General features: G+C 49.9%; 1 protein-coding gene across 1 annotated transcript in view; it reads right to left on the bottom strand.

Moving 5' to 3' along the window:
- The window catches only part of SMOC2 (SPARC related modular calcium binding 2), a 131,566-nt gene that overhangs the window by 81,355 nt on the left and 33,769 nt on the right, over nt 1-16,442 (bottom strand). Inside the window, exons 6-7 of the mRNA XM_012658961.1 lie at nt 13,366-13,416; nt 11,744-11,818 (exon numbers count right to left, since the gene is read on the bottom strand). Coding sequence (XP_012514415.1) covers nt 11,744-11,818; nt 13,366-13,416 — 126 coding nt within the window. The remainder of the gene's footprint in view (nt 1-11,743; nt 11,819-13,365; nt 13,417-16,442) is intronic.

Here is a 16,442-nt window from a genome sequence, read left to right as displayed (position 1 = left end):
TTTTCCCTAATGGAAGGTCAGCTAAATGAAGGCTGTAAGCAGGGAATTACATTGATTTACAGGCAAGGTTGTCAGATGAAATACAGATTCCAGACTAAATGTGAATTCTGATGAACAAGGAATAATTTTTAGTATGTTTATCCTGTGCAAAATGTATATTTTTAAGTAACATTTCCTCTTATTCTTCCCCCATTCAGAGCCGCTATTGATGTCACGTTGAACCAGCATCATCAGCTCAAATAAACAAACAAACAAATAAGTTTCAAGGCAGAAGGAGGAAATTGTCCAGGGGTATTAACTTCAAATTCTACCCGCAAGGTTCAGGTGAATCGTATGCAAGCAGAATGTATAAAGTGCGAGTAAACAAACAAATAACCTGAGGTCTTCGTAGATTTGGAGAAGAGACTTTATTTTTTATAAAGGGTTACAGAAGTGGGCCTGCAGCCGGAACTGGAGACAGGCCCTTGCGGGGAGGGAGGGGCAGTTGGAATTTAGGCTGAAAGTTGCAGGAGGAGCTATGAATCGTCATGAACAGGGGTCGTGTGCATGTGTGACGAGCAGACATGTATGTTACACATGTCCCATGTTCACTTTGGGGTGGAGACTTAAATGTGCTACAATTTGGTCGTCTCTATCAAAAGGAGACACAGGGACACGAAGGCACTCAGTCACAGCCTCTGTGAACCGGCCAGAACCAGCCCACGGTGGGCGGTCTCTTATCAGGGGAAAGTTCCTGAAATCAGTGTCTTGTCCCATCAAAGTTGTAGCCACGCCTCGTGGACCGAGGGTCGGTCAGTGTCTAGCAGGTGCAACAGGGACTGTGCATTTTCATGAGGACCGCAGGTGAGGCCGTGCAGGTGAGCTGCGGTGTGGACAGCTCAGGAGACACACGCATGAAAGGCAGAGCTCTGAGGAGCGTGCCCTGAGTTGGGGACTGTTCTGGCCCGTTTGGCTGCTGTAATGAAACACATGAACTGGGTTCCCTAAAACAACAGAAATTTACTTCTCACAGCTCTGGAGGCTGAAGTCCAAGATCAAGGTGCCGACAGATTTGGTTTCTGATGGAGACTCACGTCCCGGTTCACAGACCACACGTTCTCCCTGGTCCTCACACGGCAGGAGGGGCGCGGGGCCCTCGGGCGTCTTCTCAGAAGAACACTACTCCCATTCACAAGGGGCCACGGCCTCCTGACCCGGTGGCCTCCCAAAGACCCCACCTCCTAACACCGTCACGTCGGGGATTACGATTTCAACATATGAATTTTGGGGGCACACAAACATTCAGACTACGGCAGGCAGACAGGACAGACGCACAGTGATTTTAGCAAAAGTAATATTAATATACACACGCTTGTATATGACTCATACACACGCTCATACATATATACACATGCATCTATATATGTGTATAAATGCATGTGTGTTTAATCACAGGAATGTCATAAAAAATGAGCAAGTGGTCAGCATAACTTAAACGTGAGACATAATCCGTGCAGAAGGACTGTGATAGTGTTTGCTTACTTCTGCAGACGTCATCACGGGCTCAGCTGCACCTGACACAGCAGAGAGACCCTGCTCCTCTGAAGCTGTTCTCTCCTCCCACGGAGGTGGCATTGCCGCAGGCGCACAGCGGGACTGACTTCCCCAGCCTCCTTTTGGTCAGTGTGCCGAGGCGCCTGTTCTCTCTCCCGGGCGATGTGAGGACAGGGCTGGTCCAATTCTAGGCCGGGGTTTCCCTTCCTGGGACTGGGGTCCGTGAGCGTGAGGCAGGGGTTTGGGGGGGCAGCCGTGGAGAGCAGGCGTCCGGATCCCCGCGTGACCCCGTGGAGAGCGGCTCCCTGAGCCGGTGCTCCCTGGGCAGGGCTGTCACCCGGCAAGACGGTGCACTTTGGGGCTGCTGAGACCTGAGCGGAGGGTTTTCCTTCAACGGGTGCAGCACCTGCCCAGTAGCCCCATGTGCAATTCAGAAATGTGCCCCCTCGGAATAGACGTGCGACGTGGACTGGAGCGTGAGCAAGTCACCCGGATCCTCACCTACCGTCTAGGTGCATTATTTTTCACATGTAAACAGGGAAAATAATACCTCCTCTTGTCTAGCGTGAGGACCTCATGACAGTAACCCCCGTGACAGCGCCGGGGGCGGGTGGGCAGGGACAAAAGGACGCGTCCTCCCCTCCTTCAGAATCCGAGGAGTCTGCAAATAACTCGCATCATCTCCACGTCTGTCTGCGATCGCACAGACCTTAACATTCCTTACACAGTCTGTGCTCTGACGCAGATATTCACTAAGCATATAACCGAGTAAGATCTTCTGAAACGCTTTTCAAATAACTCCTTGGTGTGCCCTTTCATCTGAAACACGCCAGCCCGACGCATCCTGGCGTGTCACCAATGTGATTTCCAGGCAAAAGCACAGAGCAACATGTCTGCGCTGCTCGCCCGTGAGACAGAGGCGGCGAGCGGGCCTGTCAGGGGGGAACGATGACAAAGATAAAGTCGAACAGAGTTAGCATAAAGGCCGCGCCTGTTACAAACACCAAGGTATTTTCCGGTAAGGATTAACACGTGTTCAGTGACATGCACATGTGTGTGCACACATGCACCACACCGTTCCTGGGAAGGAGGAAAATTCCTTGGCAAGCGCATCCACACCGCTGAGACCCCGGTGCGACCCTGGCTCTCTGGCGCTGTGGCGAGGCCCCTGCTTGGCAGGGAGGCTCCCATCGCCCCACCACACGAGCGCGGGCAGGGAAGGAAGATGATCCCACCAGCTCCATCCCACTGGGGAAGGGCGGGCTGGTCAGAGATCCCTCACTGCTCACCCGCGTCAGCCCGCGGTTGCTGACAGCTGGGAGGGCGGCTATTTACAGGACACGGCGCAGTTGGAGGAGACAGCCTTCCACCCACGCTCCCCGCGCCATCACACGGCGGGGTGAAGGCAGGAATTCGGAGCATGGTGTGCTGTGTGAGTCGCTGTGACACCGTGTGTCGGTGACACGGTGTCGCAGTGACTGACGGGTCACACCAACTCTGAGACTCCCCGCTAGCTGATGGGAAGACCGTTGACACAGAATCACGGCGAAATCTGTTCCGTGAAGTTGCTGCTCTTACGTGTGAAAAGCAAAAGGAAGGATTTCACTGGGTCCCCGCTTCCCTCCAAATCAGCACGCGAGACGCCAGCCCGCGAATTTCCCTGCAGCAGGTAAGTCTCAGTGCGGCTTCTCCTGCCATCGCAGTCTCCAGCACCCGGTTTCTGCACACGTGCACGCATGCACACACATGCACACACGCTTGCGCACGCTGAAGATTCTGAAGAAACATCCTGCATGCTTATCATTTGTGAAATCGGGCACTGACCTCAGGAGTGCGCAGCCGAAGCTAATTCTGTCCCACACGCTGACTGGACACTGGTGGACCCAACCAGACTGGGCTCTGGGGCCTTCGCTGCGGCGTCAGCCCCATCCGCGCCGTGTCAGACGAGATGCCTGGGCTCAGACAGGGGAAGTGCACCCCTCGGGGCCGCACAGCGGGAGCCCAGAACCAGCCAGGGCCTCCCTTCTGTGCCGGCCGGCGCCAAGGGAGCCTGAAGCCACAGAATCCCAGCTCCCATGAGAAGAAGGGCTCCAAGCAGACCGAGAGCACGCGGAAAGCGCATGCACACCTCACGTCTCTGCAGTTCACTGTACTCCCTTGTGCAGAAAAGATGGTTTCTGGAGCACGTGGTGTCCTGACGCGCCTTCACGTACGCAGGCACCTGCCACTCTCTGTCCTCCTCCCTTGGCCCGTGCAGTCCCGCCTGAGTCAGCGAGGAGGACGCCGCTCTGCTCACAGGGTCAAGAGTGGAGACCCCGCCCCTCTCCCGTCCTCGCACCTCGCAGCTTCCGCCCTGTGCCATTTTGCCGAAAGGTAACATCTGGAACCCCTCCCCTCCCCAGAGTATGGGCCTGGCTACAGGAGAAATGCTCGCGCCTGGTGGGCAGCGCTTACACAAGGCATCCACGGCCTTGTGGGCCACAGAGATGCCCTCCAGGCCGGGAGGCTGCTGGCTGCGGAGCTAAACACGCCCGTCCTATCTGCGCCGGGGAGGAGGTTTGAGCCACAGACCGGGGCTCAACCAGGCCCAACAGGTAGCAAGATTGAAAAATGTGCTTACCTAAGACAAGTGGGTCCAGGCTCACCGGGCTATTTTAAGAACTGGATTATATTATGCATTAAAACATACGGCACTTTTCCTGGTGCATAATAAACGTTATATATATATAACTGTAGCTATGGTTCTACAAAGGAAACTTTAATATCGACATCATTAATTCAATGGCGAATTGAATCTCATTTATTTTTGGAAAATAAAGTCAGTCAAATATCCTTTTTTGCGTGATGAGAGCTCAAGGCCTGTACATATATATGTGATGTATGTTTTCAGCCAGCTCAGACCTCATCTTCTTGCTTTCGTTACGCTCTTCCGAACTTATGTTGCTACGCTGCATCCTGATTATTTAACCACAGTTTGATTGAATATTGAAATCTGAGAATTAAATATGATTGAAATTAAAACTCTCCTTTTTAATTAAGAAAATTGGATAAATTCAGTGATGCATTATTTTAGTTAGGTTAATTAATGTTTTTAAATAATACACTTTTAAAGTTCATGCTTAAGAGGAGGTATTTAATTTCTTTTAATACAGTACTTTAATCTCCTGAAATGATCAAAACTTTATAACTTAATAATCTAATTGGCATCCTGATGTTTTCAGAATGTCATATTGGAAAACAGAATGAAAAGAAAAAGCTTAATGAAAAGTCAAATATATTTTGTATTATTTTCCCCAAGGGAATGCAATTTAGCATGATTTAAAGCAGAATCCAGAGATAATTATCTCTTGGCACTAATTTTAATATGTGCAATAAAACAAAAATTATCAGCCCTGAACAAAGCAGAAAAGTATTTCCACTGGGGGTTCTATAAAACCGTGGGGCGCCCTGAACATCGGGTGTCTTCCTGGATGTAAAACAGAAATGTTTCTAACGGTTTAGGGAGGGGACATATTTCTCTCCCAAGTAGGAGGATTTTCACAGATGGCAAAACGGGGGGCTCTATATTTTCTCCAGCTCACCCGCAAAATGTGAAAGGTCGATACGCGAAAAGGCTGGCACAGCCCAGGGGGATGGAGGGGTGGGGCGCGGCCTGGGGTCTGCAAGGGGAGGCGGGGCACACGCACTCCCAGGCAGGCAGAGGCTCATCACTCCGGCCACAAAGGGCCCCTGGGTTTTGGAAGAGCCTTGGATGGAGGGAAGCAGAAAAGCTCCCCGCTGACTTCAGATTTAAAATAAATAATAAGCCCTCAAGCACCCCAATTGTGTTCTCTGTGTGCAGCTGCACCCTGTCAGCCCCGAGGAAGAGCTCCCGTCACAGGGCGCGTCCGTCCGCTGGCCACGCGCTGGCCACCCACGGGCAGCAGCCTCTGCAGTGCCAGGCGGGCGGGTGGCCGGGCCTGGGGGAGCTCCCTGGGCAGCACTGGCCGCCAGGGCCGTCCCCCCAACCCCGTGTCCTGGGGACGCTGAAGGCGCCCTGACCCCAGGGAGGAACCACAGCTGTGGAAACCACCCCGATTTTCAAAGCTAATGATAAGGAGGCTGCCCGACACAGCACAGCTGTTCAGGACAACGGCCTTTCCGACGGCGCAGAAACGCAGCCCGGCACGCGTCATGCTGAGACATCCTGGGTGACAGACGCTGGCATCACAGCGGCAGTTAGAAAGGCCCACCCACACGTGGCCTCCTGGCAGACAGAAGTCGCTGCTCCCCCGCCCGCAGACACCGCACCCCGCGCTCCGCTCTGACCCCTGCAGGGAGCCTGGCCCCGTCCCTGGACCCTCCAGGGCACTTCGGGGTCCATGTGCGGGAGGCGAAGGGCTTGACTTAAAACGGGGGCCCTGAGGCACGGGCTGCCAGAGTCTGCCCACCCCCACCCGTGCTGAACTGCACTTTGGCTTCGAGGGACCCCTCAGCCCCGCCTGGGCGGGCCACCCACCCTGGGGGGCAACCAGCTGCACTCAGAGTCGGCTGGCTGCCATGTCAGCCCACCCACACAGCCCCTCACGGCGGCACCCCGACAGCTGGGCACGCGCCAGCCACGCCGGCAGGAGCTCACCCACCACGCCGTCCGAGGCGCTCAAGCCACCTAGACCGGTGCAGCACGGATGGCGGACACCAAGCGGGGCAGGAGCCTCACAGGCCTCTCCCCGCCAGGGAAGGCTGCCTGATCCCCCGCGGTCAGCCTCGCTGACGAAGCCCTCAGAGCCACTGAGCGAGGACACCGCTCACTCCCCACCCACGCCGGTGCGTGCGAGGGGCCTGGGGGCATGGGGCGGCAGGTGTGGGTCTTTGCGCACCTGAATCTGGTCTGGCCTGGGTCTGAAGGCAATTTGTTCAAACCCCGCAGGAGGCATGATTTAGGCTCCGTACTACCGTGGCACGAGTAGCATGGACTCCACAAATCTGCCCCCAACTCCTGCGGGAGCGCAGAGCACTGGAGCCGCGTGGCTCCGCACAGGGGAACTGAGCTTCCGGGACGAAGGCTCGGGACCTGCTGGGGGTCCCGCCGGGAGCTTGCCGAGCTGGGGCCGGGCTTCCTTTTGTGTGTCAAGGGAAGGGAATAGTTAGTAATCTCTGCTTGACTGCTGGTCGGAAGCTGCGTGCGGTTGGGAGCTACGTGTCCAAACAGCCCCGACGTCTTCCCGATGGTCACCCACTTTGGAACCTGCACCAGAGTCCCCAGGTCCCTCGTAGCTCTGGCATTGGCAGGCAGACACAGAACAGTGCGTGAGCTTCTGTTCCCTGTTTAGCAGCTGCCAACTTGTAAGTTCTTTCCCTGTGATTGGAAGAATGGTGGACCACGCGGCCTCTTGCCCCTGTTGGCTGGTGATCACAGGTCCCAGGAAGGAAGTGCCGGGGTCTGCAGGAGGCAGCAGAGAGCCCAGCCTGCCCCACCCACGCACAGACGCCCAGCTGGGGCCTCCCTGGGGGCTCCACTCCCTTCTCCACCAGCACATTTCAGCCTGGGTTTCCCACCGACGGCCAAAGAGGTCTCGCCTGAAGCTCCGGGCTCCCCAGCCAACGTAAGACCTGTCTCAGCACTGACCTGGGACCCCCCAAAAGACCAAACTCGGAGGAGAAGGAAACGTGAACTTCTCCCCCGTGACAAAGCACCTGGCAGCACCGGGCGTCAGGTAACAGGTTGGGCACACGCTGTTAAGTTGAAAGGCCGCAGACTCACGTGGCGTCAGACTGAACTGTTCTGGCCAGCAGGCCACGTCCGCCAGGCTGCCTTCCACCTGCCAGCCACCGAGTCTGCCGCCCGCTGGGCCGACTGCGACAGGGTCCACGTCTGACCCTTCGTCCTGACGATCAGACGTGGTTTCTGGGCTCCATGGGTCCCAGAACCGACGACTTTGTCCACCCCGAGGCCAAACGAGTGGAGGCTGCCATGGCCTCCCCAGGCCAGGGCGCTGCCTCCCCTCCCTCCCCGCCAGCCCAGCCCAAGGCTTTTGTTTCCTAGAATAGAAACATTTTCACAGACGTTTTTTGAGTTCATGCACCTACTTCTGAACTCGTCTCACACTCTTCAATGCCATGTGGAGACCCAGAGTAGGACCCAAAACACTAATTATTAGTAATCAGTGAAATTGAGACGAGATTTTTACATGAATTTAAGAAATCTTTGTGCTTGGAGTAAAAGTAGCGTGGTGGTGGTAACCTGGTTCTGGTATTTTGTGGAAGATGACGGCACTGGAATGGCGTGGGGACGGCCACCAGGCTCCCGTGCTCTGTTTTTTCGTGAAAGCTCGTGATGCTGGGGCGGGGGTGCTGGGTACCACACACGCACGTACGGGCACAATCATTTTAAGGACAAGTTTTCAATTCACTCACCCCACTGAATAATCTTCCTGCCAGTTTCACGAAACTGCCTACGTTACTTGAGCTTCTCCGGTTCTGTTTGGACCCCCCTTCCCGTGCACCACGCGGCAAACCATGGAAAATGGTTCCAGTGAGGCAGGAACTGTCACAAGAGCCCCCGGCCCTATAGGTCAGACCCCCACGTTTGTTTTAAAATGTCCTGATCACGTGCCTTTTCTCTAGAGAAAAACGTCTTTTATTACGGACAGGATATGGAGCCCTAGGCCCATTGGTATTTGCGATTCGTGAACGGCACTTGTAATTCTGTGATGATATTAATAGATTGTCCAGCTGAGAAAAAAACTACAGCCCCCTCCTAAATATTCTAGATTTGTGATGGAGGACACGGGCGGAAACCTAGAAAGCACTCAGTGCGCCACGGGAGAAGCGTACCAAGTAGATTTATATTTGTTTAACGGATAGATATGTGAATACATTTTATATAATTAAAAGCATCTCACAGAAAATCTTATCTGATAAAATCTTATAATCAGTTTGTATATATTCTACCAATAGAATAATAAAACCCAATATAATAAAATGATTCAAGATAGTAAAAAAATAACACTCAATTTTACATTGACGGGAAAAATGAGCAAAGCATTCTTAAGGAACAGCAACTTCAGATTTTACTCATTTATTTAACGTATATTGATTCACACAATTAAAGTGGTGCTGTTCATACTAAAGGAACCAATAGGATAATAATTTATTTATATTGTACTTTGATCAAAATAATTCCAGTGGTCAAACTATAGTAGTGCTTCAATTACCTCTTTTCTAGTTATTTATCCATTTGGTTACTTTTCTTATTTCATTTAGCTTGTTTTAGGGAAAAAAAAGCAGGTACTATTGGAGTACCCATGAACCATATGAAGGTAGAACTCTTTATTACGAATTTAGTAAATAAATATTTATCGGGTAGCTACCATGTGCAATTTTTCATAGACTAGGAGCAATTTATTTTCCTTTGCAAGGGTGGTCCCTTTGAAAAAAAACAAAAAACCTACGACGACCACGTGCTCCAAAGCCGCATGATCACCCCGATCATCACCGTACACGCGCCTTCTGCTTTTCGCTGCCTGGCGATCATACTGTACTTGGTAACAAAAGTAATATTATGTTATTTTCAAAAAACTTATGGGAAAAATACTACTTTTAGCTAATATAAGGAGACATCAGTGAAAACAAAAAAGCAATGCATTTCCAGTTTGGCCTTTTTCATAAAACATGAAAGAGTATGTATCGGCAAGCTAAGTAAATTTTTGAAAATACAGAATAATAAGTCACAGGTTATTTATGTTTGTTAAATAACTGTGTCTATATCTACCAAAGCTGAGTATAAGTTAAAGCATTATTTGAACATAAAAATTGAAACAAATGAAATGAGTCCGATGTTGAAATTTCACTGACAACAGTGATTATTTTGTAAACCCTATGATCATTACCCATCTCATTGTTAAAACTTAATAAATTGAATGCTATTTGTAATATCTTAAAATACCAACGATGTCTTTCTCCAGACCCTCAAAAAGAACATGCAGCTGGACAAGCAGCATTAAACAAATACGTAATCCCATAATTTCATGCGCCGTGTCTGTAAGTGAACTCAACGTCATCTTTCTGTGTTCTACTCATTTGGGCTGATTTAAATCAAATTATAGTGTAGGGTAACTTATGTAAACTGGAATTTCCTGAGACATTATTTTCAATCCCACTAAATACTAAAAGCCTGCTCAGTTTTTACTGGTTAATTATAATTGGCAGGTCTTGCAAATGCTCGGAAATCCGGCAGCAGCAAGTGAACGGTGAAACTCAGCGACATCCTTCCTCCGTGAACCGATGTGAAACTCAACACACCAAACCTGAACTGATGTCCCACTAAAAATTAAATTTGCTTTTTTAAAAAATGTATATTTTCAGTGCCATTGTTTATAATAGTTCTATATTTAATATTTATTTTTCAAATGAAGTTTAGGTATTGTCATGTTGCTTTCAGAATCTACCAGTAAATCTGAAACATACAGTGTTCTAAGTTAAATTTCCCAAGATTGGTGTGTATGATACAGAAGCAAATGAAATAAGATAACTTCTGAAAATAGGGTGACAGAATTGAAGAAAACTCAGTCTCTGAAGTTCGTAAGAGAAGTACAGAAGTTAGTATCTTTATACAATAGGGAATACGTGTTCATAACAATCATTTCTGAAAAAAATAAATTCTATAAACATGTTTTTAATTTTCCTGCCATTCGTATGCATGTATGTGCTGGTCAAACCCCTGGACTTTGCCTTTCTCACCTCAGCCCAGAAGGTCGAAGGGAAATCGCTCACCGGTAACAAGGCGCAGCTAAGCGGTCGCCATCCAAGGGTGGGGGTGGCGGCAGGAACCTTGAGGTGGAAATCTCGCAGGAAGCGCGCACTGGACCCGCCCCTCCTAACCCCTGATGGCACCACTACGAGCCACTCACGTCACCTTTTGCAGCCGAGACGCTCCCACCACACGGGGTGTTGCGGTGGCTGGTGACCTGGGGACGCAGGCGTCTCCCCTCAACAGTCCTTGACAGGATGCGCCAGTCAGGGGCACAGGTGGAGAAAAGAGAATCAAACTGCTCTTAGGATCCTGAACCTTTTTATCTTTCTGTAAGTGGATGTTAAAAATGTACTTTCAAGGAAAACACCTAATGCACATAACAAAGCTTTAATGCCAGCGGAGTCTTTGTGTGTTAGCAAGTTTTTCGCTCACAGCTGATCATAGAAAATCCGTGTTGTTACTAAGTCTGTGCTTCCTCAGCAGCCGAATGCTTTAAACCTGGATGACTGCTTGCTTTCGGTGAGAATTTATGAAATCTCAATTTGAAAAGGCAAGAGGAAACATAAGAGAGCTCAGATGCAAACTATGGGGGGTCAGTTTTCATGAAAACAGTCAAAATCACTCACCAAAGATGAAGCTACTTGTCTACAAAGCATCAAAACAGTCAGTTTTAAGAGGTGAAAGTTCTACCAAGCTCTGGTTCGTAGCAAACCCAATCCACCCAACTTGGAGGACTTTAAGATAACCAAGTGTTTTGACATCTCTGAAATTAAGTCAAAAGCAAATACTAACAAATATTCACATTTTTATACTTAAAACTATAGCTTGCTTGGCACATACAGAGAAATCTTTTGAAGAATTTTAAAAATTTAATAAAAACACCAAAATTTGAAATATATTTTGGTGGTTGAGCTGGAAGAATTATTTCCATGACTCAGTAGCCAAGAAAAAGATACACGGCTGACGCTAAACAACGGAGGTTTGCACCGCACGGTCCACTTATACACCGGTCTCCTTCCACCTCTGCCCCTCCCCGAGACAGCAAGACCACCCCCTCCTCCTCGGTCTACCCAATGTGAGGATGATGATGTTGAAGACCTTTACGATGGTCCCCTTCTGCTTAATGAACGGTAAATGTATTTTCTCTTCCTTATGATTTTCTCAGTGGCATTTTCTTTCCTCCAGCTTACTTTATCGTAAGAATGCAACATATAACACACATAACATACAAAATGTGTGGTAATGACCATTTATGCTGTCGGTGAGGCTTCAGGTCAACGGCAGGCTGTTAGTAGTTAAGTTTGGGGGAGCCAAAGTTCCATGTGGGGTTTTCACTGTGCCGTTGTTAGGGGACGGTGTCCCTCTTCCCCGTGTTGTTCAAGGATCAACTGCACTATACAATTAATTGCAAGAAAATAAAATCATTTTCTGGACCTATTAAATCACTCCTTACGAAGTGACGTTGGCCCATCTTACCTGAATTCTTATTGGTTTTGTTCTGTCGACTTTTAACTTGCTCCGTCCAAAGAGTAGGATAACGAGATGCAATATCTAGTGAACCAGAATAAAATGATAATTATTTTTATCTCATTATGAAAGCACAAAGTTCCTCAATTAAAGATCTCAGCAGGTAGCCTAAAAGCCAAAAAATTCAGTATAATAAATGAATATACATTGTGCATTTTTTACAGAAATTGTTCAAATGATTATATGGATAAGACAAAGAAAATAATAATATACAATTTAAAGCGTTATTTTAGCATATTTTTTCTTTATCCCAAAGTGTAATAATAATTACAAGCCATTTGAATCCAGACGGGTTTTACTTTAAAAGAATTGGCTTTTAGAAAAGTGTCTAAAAGTATAAAAATATATCCTTGGGTGGCAAAAATATTCTTTCACACATAACATACAGGGTTTTCACTCAGGTCAAAGATTTGATACAAGATGCAATATGTAAAATATACCGTCTGCCTAAAACTTCTCAGGCGCACATCTCTTGTAGTAACATCATTTATACAACAAAAGTGGGTGTTTCCGGTGAGGGTCACTATTAAGTGCCTAAGAACACAGACCCCAAGCGGAATCCATTTGCCATTCACCGTCCACGTGACCTTGGACAAATGACCTCTGCGTTCTCGTCTGTGGACTGGCACCTGACGACTCAGGTAGGTGACGGAGCAGGAGCGCTCGTAGTGAAGCACTTCGTGCATCAGCTATTATTATTATTATTTGCAAAGCACCATGCGACTCTGTATTTCAATCTGTGATTTATTCACAGTATGTGTTTTTTATACTTTGCCTCCAGATCCTGTCCTCCTTTGCTCTGAGAATTTGTTGTACCTTAGCAAATACCTGGGACAATTTACGAAAGGTAAAAACAGGAAATCTATCCTTTTCATGACACTTGTAAAGATGTGAAACAGTAGCAGAAAATGGCACGTGTCATTGCACCCTTTGAACGACACATTCATTTTATGTTATCCGAGTTGTAAAATGTCAACTGAGAAGTTTTTATTTAGAAAAATAACCTCAGCCTTCTGCTATATAAAAGCACCATAGTGACATTTAAAAGACCCCAGACCCAAAGTCATCAGGAAAAACAGTGGGTGTCCTCCTTAAGTTGGAAATGGCCAAACACAATCCGTTTTTGCTCGTGAGTTTGCTGTATTATCTATATTTAGGTGCACCCACGGTGTTTGCATCTGCATGTACGTGGTGAGTTAATTTGTGCAATAAAGCAAACTAACGTAGCTGCTTTGCGTGTGTGGTTCGGAGACTTGCGGTGCAGGAGACGGTATCACGAACCGTGCGCCCCGCGCTGCCCCTGCTCTGACCTGCGGCCATTCATCCTGCGCAGCTGCCTTCGTTCCCTCCGCCTCCGTCTCCCCAGCCCTTCCTTCCACCCTCTGCTTCTGCGCATCTGAGTTTTGTCTTTCGGTTTCCCAGATGCCGTGTACAGTGAGACCCTGAAGTGTTTCTTTCTGGCTTATTAGGTCCATTCCGGACGCAGCTCTGACCCCGACGCCTCTCCCCGCCCCGCTGCCTGGCCACCCTCGCGCCTGCCCCCCCCACGGCCGGTCCTCTCCCGGACTCACCTTCCTCATCTCCTTGAGGATGAGTCTCCAACGCCGGAGCCGCGGCATCATCTGAATTCAGAACGGAAAAGATTTGCAAGGAGACTACAATTATGAGAGTAAGTTAAGTAAGTGTGCATAGAGGATGGAGGCAGGATCCGCACGCAGCCCCCCAGATCCACCACCACCCCCCGACGCGGACGCAGGGGTCGACGCTGAGGCAGGGGCGGGAGGGAAATGTTCCCCGTGGCTCCAAACTACGGGGCCAATGAGGGGGCACGGGATGGATGAGGAAGAGCAGAAACAACGTGGGCAGGGCAGGCCGAGTCAGACAAGCCGCAAATGCAGGTCACCAGATGTCGTGACATTGGCTGGGGCCTCACGCCCCTAATGCGCCCACTGTCCCCGGTGGAAAGGCGAGGGCTGGAGCACCGCGGACAGGGCCACCTCCCCGCGCATCTCTGCACACCTCAGACCTCCCTCTGTCCACTGCTACCGTGGTGGGCACACGTGAGCATCCGAGGTTCTACATGGGGGCTACGGGGACCAGAGCGGAGGGTCAGAGAATGCAGCAAGGTGAGCAGGGGGCTACAAGCGATCTCCCCGTCCATCTCGTGGGCCACGCATCTTTCATGCGAATACGCTATTTAATTCATTGGAAAGCACACTTGGGTGCCCTGGTAAATCTAAGGCTGTGCAGAGCTTGGAGACTCACAGGTGCCAGTCTGTGAGCCAGGGGTCCCCCAGACACCGGCCCAGCCCGGGAGGCAGCCTCAAGGCACTGGTGGGGCCCCCGAGAATCAGCCTAATTGTTTTCACCCAAGCGTGCTCTGTGACCTCGTTTAGCTGTGATTTCAGGATGGAAACACAAGGAAGGGCGTAGGGATAAGGGCAGCCACCAGGGCTCTTGGGGTAACTGCCATTAGTTACCTCATAGCTATCTGAAGAGTAAAAATGAACTTTCTCAGAAGGTTTTTTTTTTTTTTAGGAGAAAACCAAAAAAGGATTTTTTAAAGAGTCTTTAACATTGAACAATTGAGAAAAGTTTGTTGCTGTCAAAATGCTGACAAAGATGCAAAATCACTTGTTTGAAAAATCCAAGTCTAACATTGATAATAGCTTTCGACCAGAAATATTTTACTGTTAAATATTTTGCAATCCTCTTCTAAGAAAATGCAATGACATGGGGAACATAGCTGAAACATATTTAACATATTACAGGTCTTAAAAGAACATAAGAAAAGGTCTTAGAAGAACGTATTTGAAAGTTTTTTGGAAGGACGAGAATCAAATACATTATTACTGGTGTGTATTTCTGCTGAGGCCTAAACAGGTCACCACTCTGGGGCCACCAGCCTGGTCCCAAAATCACTGGGGCCACTGGGGAGGCTCAGCCCACGCAGCGCGGGAGGGGCGGGCGCGGCCCCAGGACGTGGTGAGGGAGGGACAGCGCCAGGGTCCCCTCGCTCTCCGCCTCCCTCCACTGCTCCCCCTTCCGCCTGGTCAGCAGGAGGCCACGAGGCCACGCTCCACGCCCCGACCCGGAGCATCTCTGTCCCTACACAGCAAACCCCGGCAGCTGCCAAAGTCGGCCTTGAGAAAATGAAACGAGAGTCCTGGAGAGCTGTGCGCTTTTCATTTCTTCCCTGTCAGCGTTTGCCGAGTGCCTCGCGCTCACCCACAAGCGAGCTGTGCCGCCGGGCTGCGAGCTTCCCTTCTGCACACGTGCGTCTAGACCAGGGGCCGTTCATGGCCGAAATTCACCCCTGTGCCCGCGTCCCAGTTCCAGGATCTGCTCACGGTGGGCACGATATCAACCACCTTGAGCTCGTTTTCAGCCGGAAAATAATGGTGGGTGTAACAGGGACGTGAGCTGGAAAATGAGGCATTTTCCTCAACTATGAGGCTTGCCCTGTCCCAGGCCACGCCTGGTAAAAACTTCCTCTTTCGCGGACGTGCCGCTGCCTCTGAATCCCCAGCTAGAGCCCTCTGGATACGCCAGATTCGCTCCGTGACAATTTGTCCCTGTTCATGTTTGTGTCCTAATAACACAGAGACCGTCTCATAGATGATCTCCCAGGGCAGGGACAGTGCTGGCCCGGTTTCTAAGTGTGCAAGATTGGGCTGGACAGACTCGGGTCTCCCGCCTCTCTCTCACTGGCTCCTTACACCACAGCCTACATCAGAGAAAAGTGTCGAAGATCTTGGCAATAAAACCTAACTTCATTTTGTCTTGAAAACAATTTCTTTTTTCCTCTTTTTTTTTTTTTTTTTTGGCAGAGTCTCACTCTGTTGCCCGGGCTAGAGTGCCGTGGCGTCAGCCTCGCTCACAGCAACCTCCAGCTCCTGGGCTCAAGCGATCCTCCTGCCTCAGCCTCCCGAGTAGCTGCGACTACAGGCATGCGCCACCATGCCCAGCTAATTTTTACTGTATATTTTTAGTTGTCCAGCTAATTTCTTTCTATTTTTAGTAGAGACGGGGTCTCACTCTTGCTCAGGCTGGTCTCAATCTCCTGACCTTGAGCGATCCTCCTGCCTCGGCCTCCCAGAGTGCTATGATTACAGGCGTGAGCCATTGCGCCCGGCCATGAAAGCAATTTCTGACTGTTGAGGTTGACGTAAGAGGAAAGCAGACTGTCCCTGGAGTGGAAGGAAATAGCCAAGGACAGCAGAGAGCGAGGCGGGGACCCTCCTGGCAGGTCTGGGGCGTGTGATTGCCACTGAAACACGAGCCTGGGGGCTACAAAGTGGTTTCTGTAAGAAAAACGGTCAACTATTCTCTTCTATTCTTGTGTGTCCCAGTCTCAGAGGCCGTGATTGTTGCAGATGGGAAAAGCACCCCTCCTTCTTGTAAGGAAGGGTTGAGACATTAGAATTCCGGGTGGGGTGAGACGCTGAACCTTTGAGCTCTCCGCACAAGCTCTGGCCCACGTGGTACCTGGCAGTATTCACACGTAGTCCCAACACAAGCCACGTCTGAGACCACCCCCCCCAACGTGGAGCCGGTGGGTTTTCCAGCAGAGTGTATGCCCAACACCCAGCAAGGTAACTGGCAACAGCAAGGTGGAGCACCGCGGACAGGGCCACCTCCCCGCGCA

This window comes from Propithecus coquereli, unplaced genomic scaffold (assembly GCF_000956105.1).
Source record: "Propithecus coquereli isolate 6110/MARCELLA unplaced genomic scaffold, Pcoq_1.0 Scaffold591, whole genome shotgun sequence".
NCBI lineage: Eukaryota > Metazoa > Chordata > Mammalia > Primates > Indriidae > Propithecus > Propithecus coquereli.
This window is presented reverse-complemented; position numbering and strand designations above follow the sequence as displayed.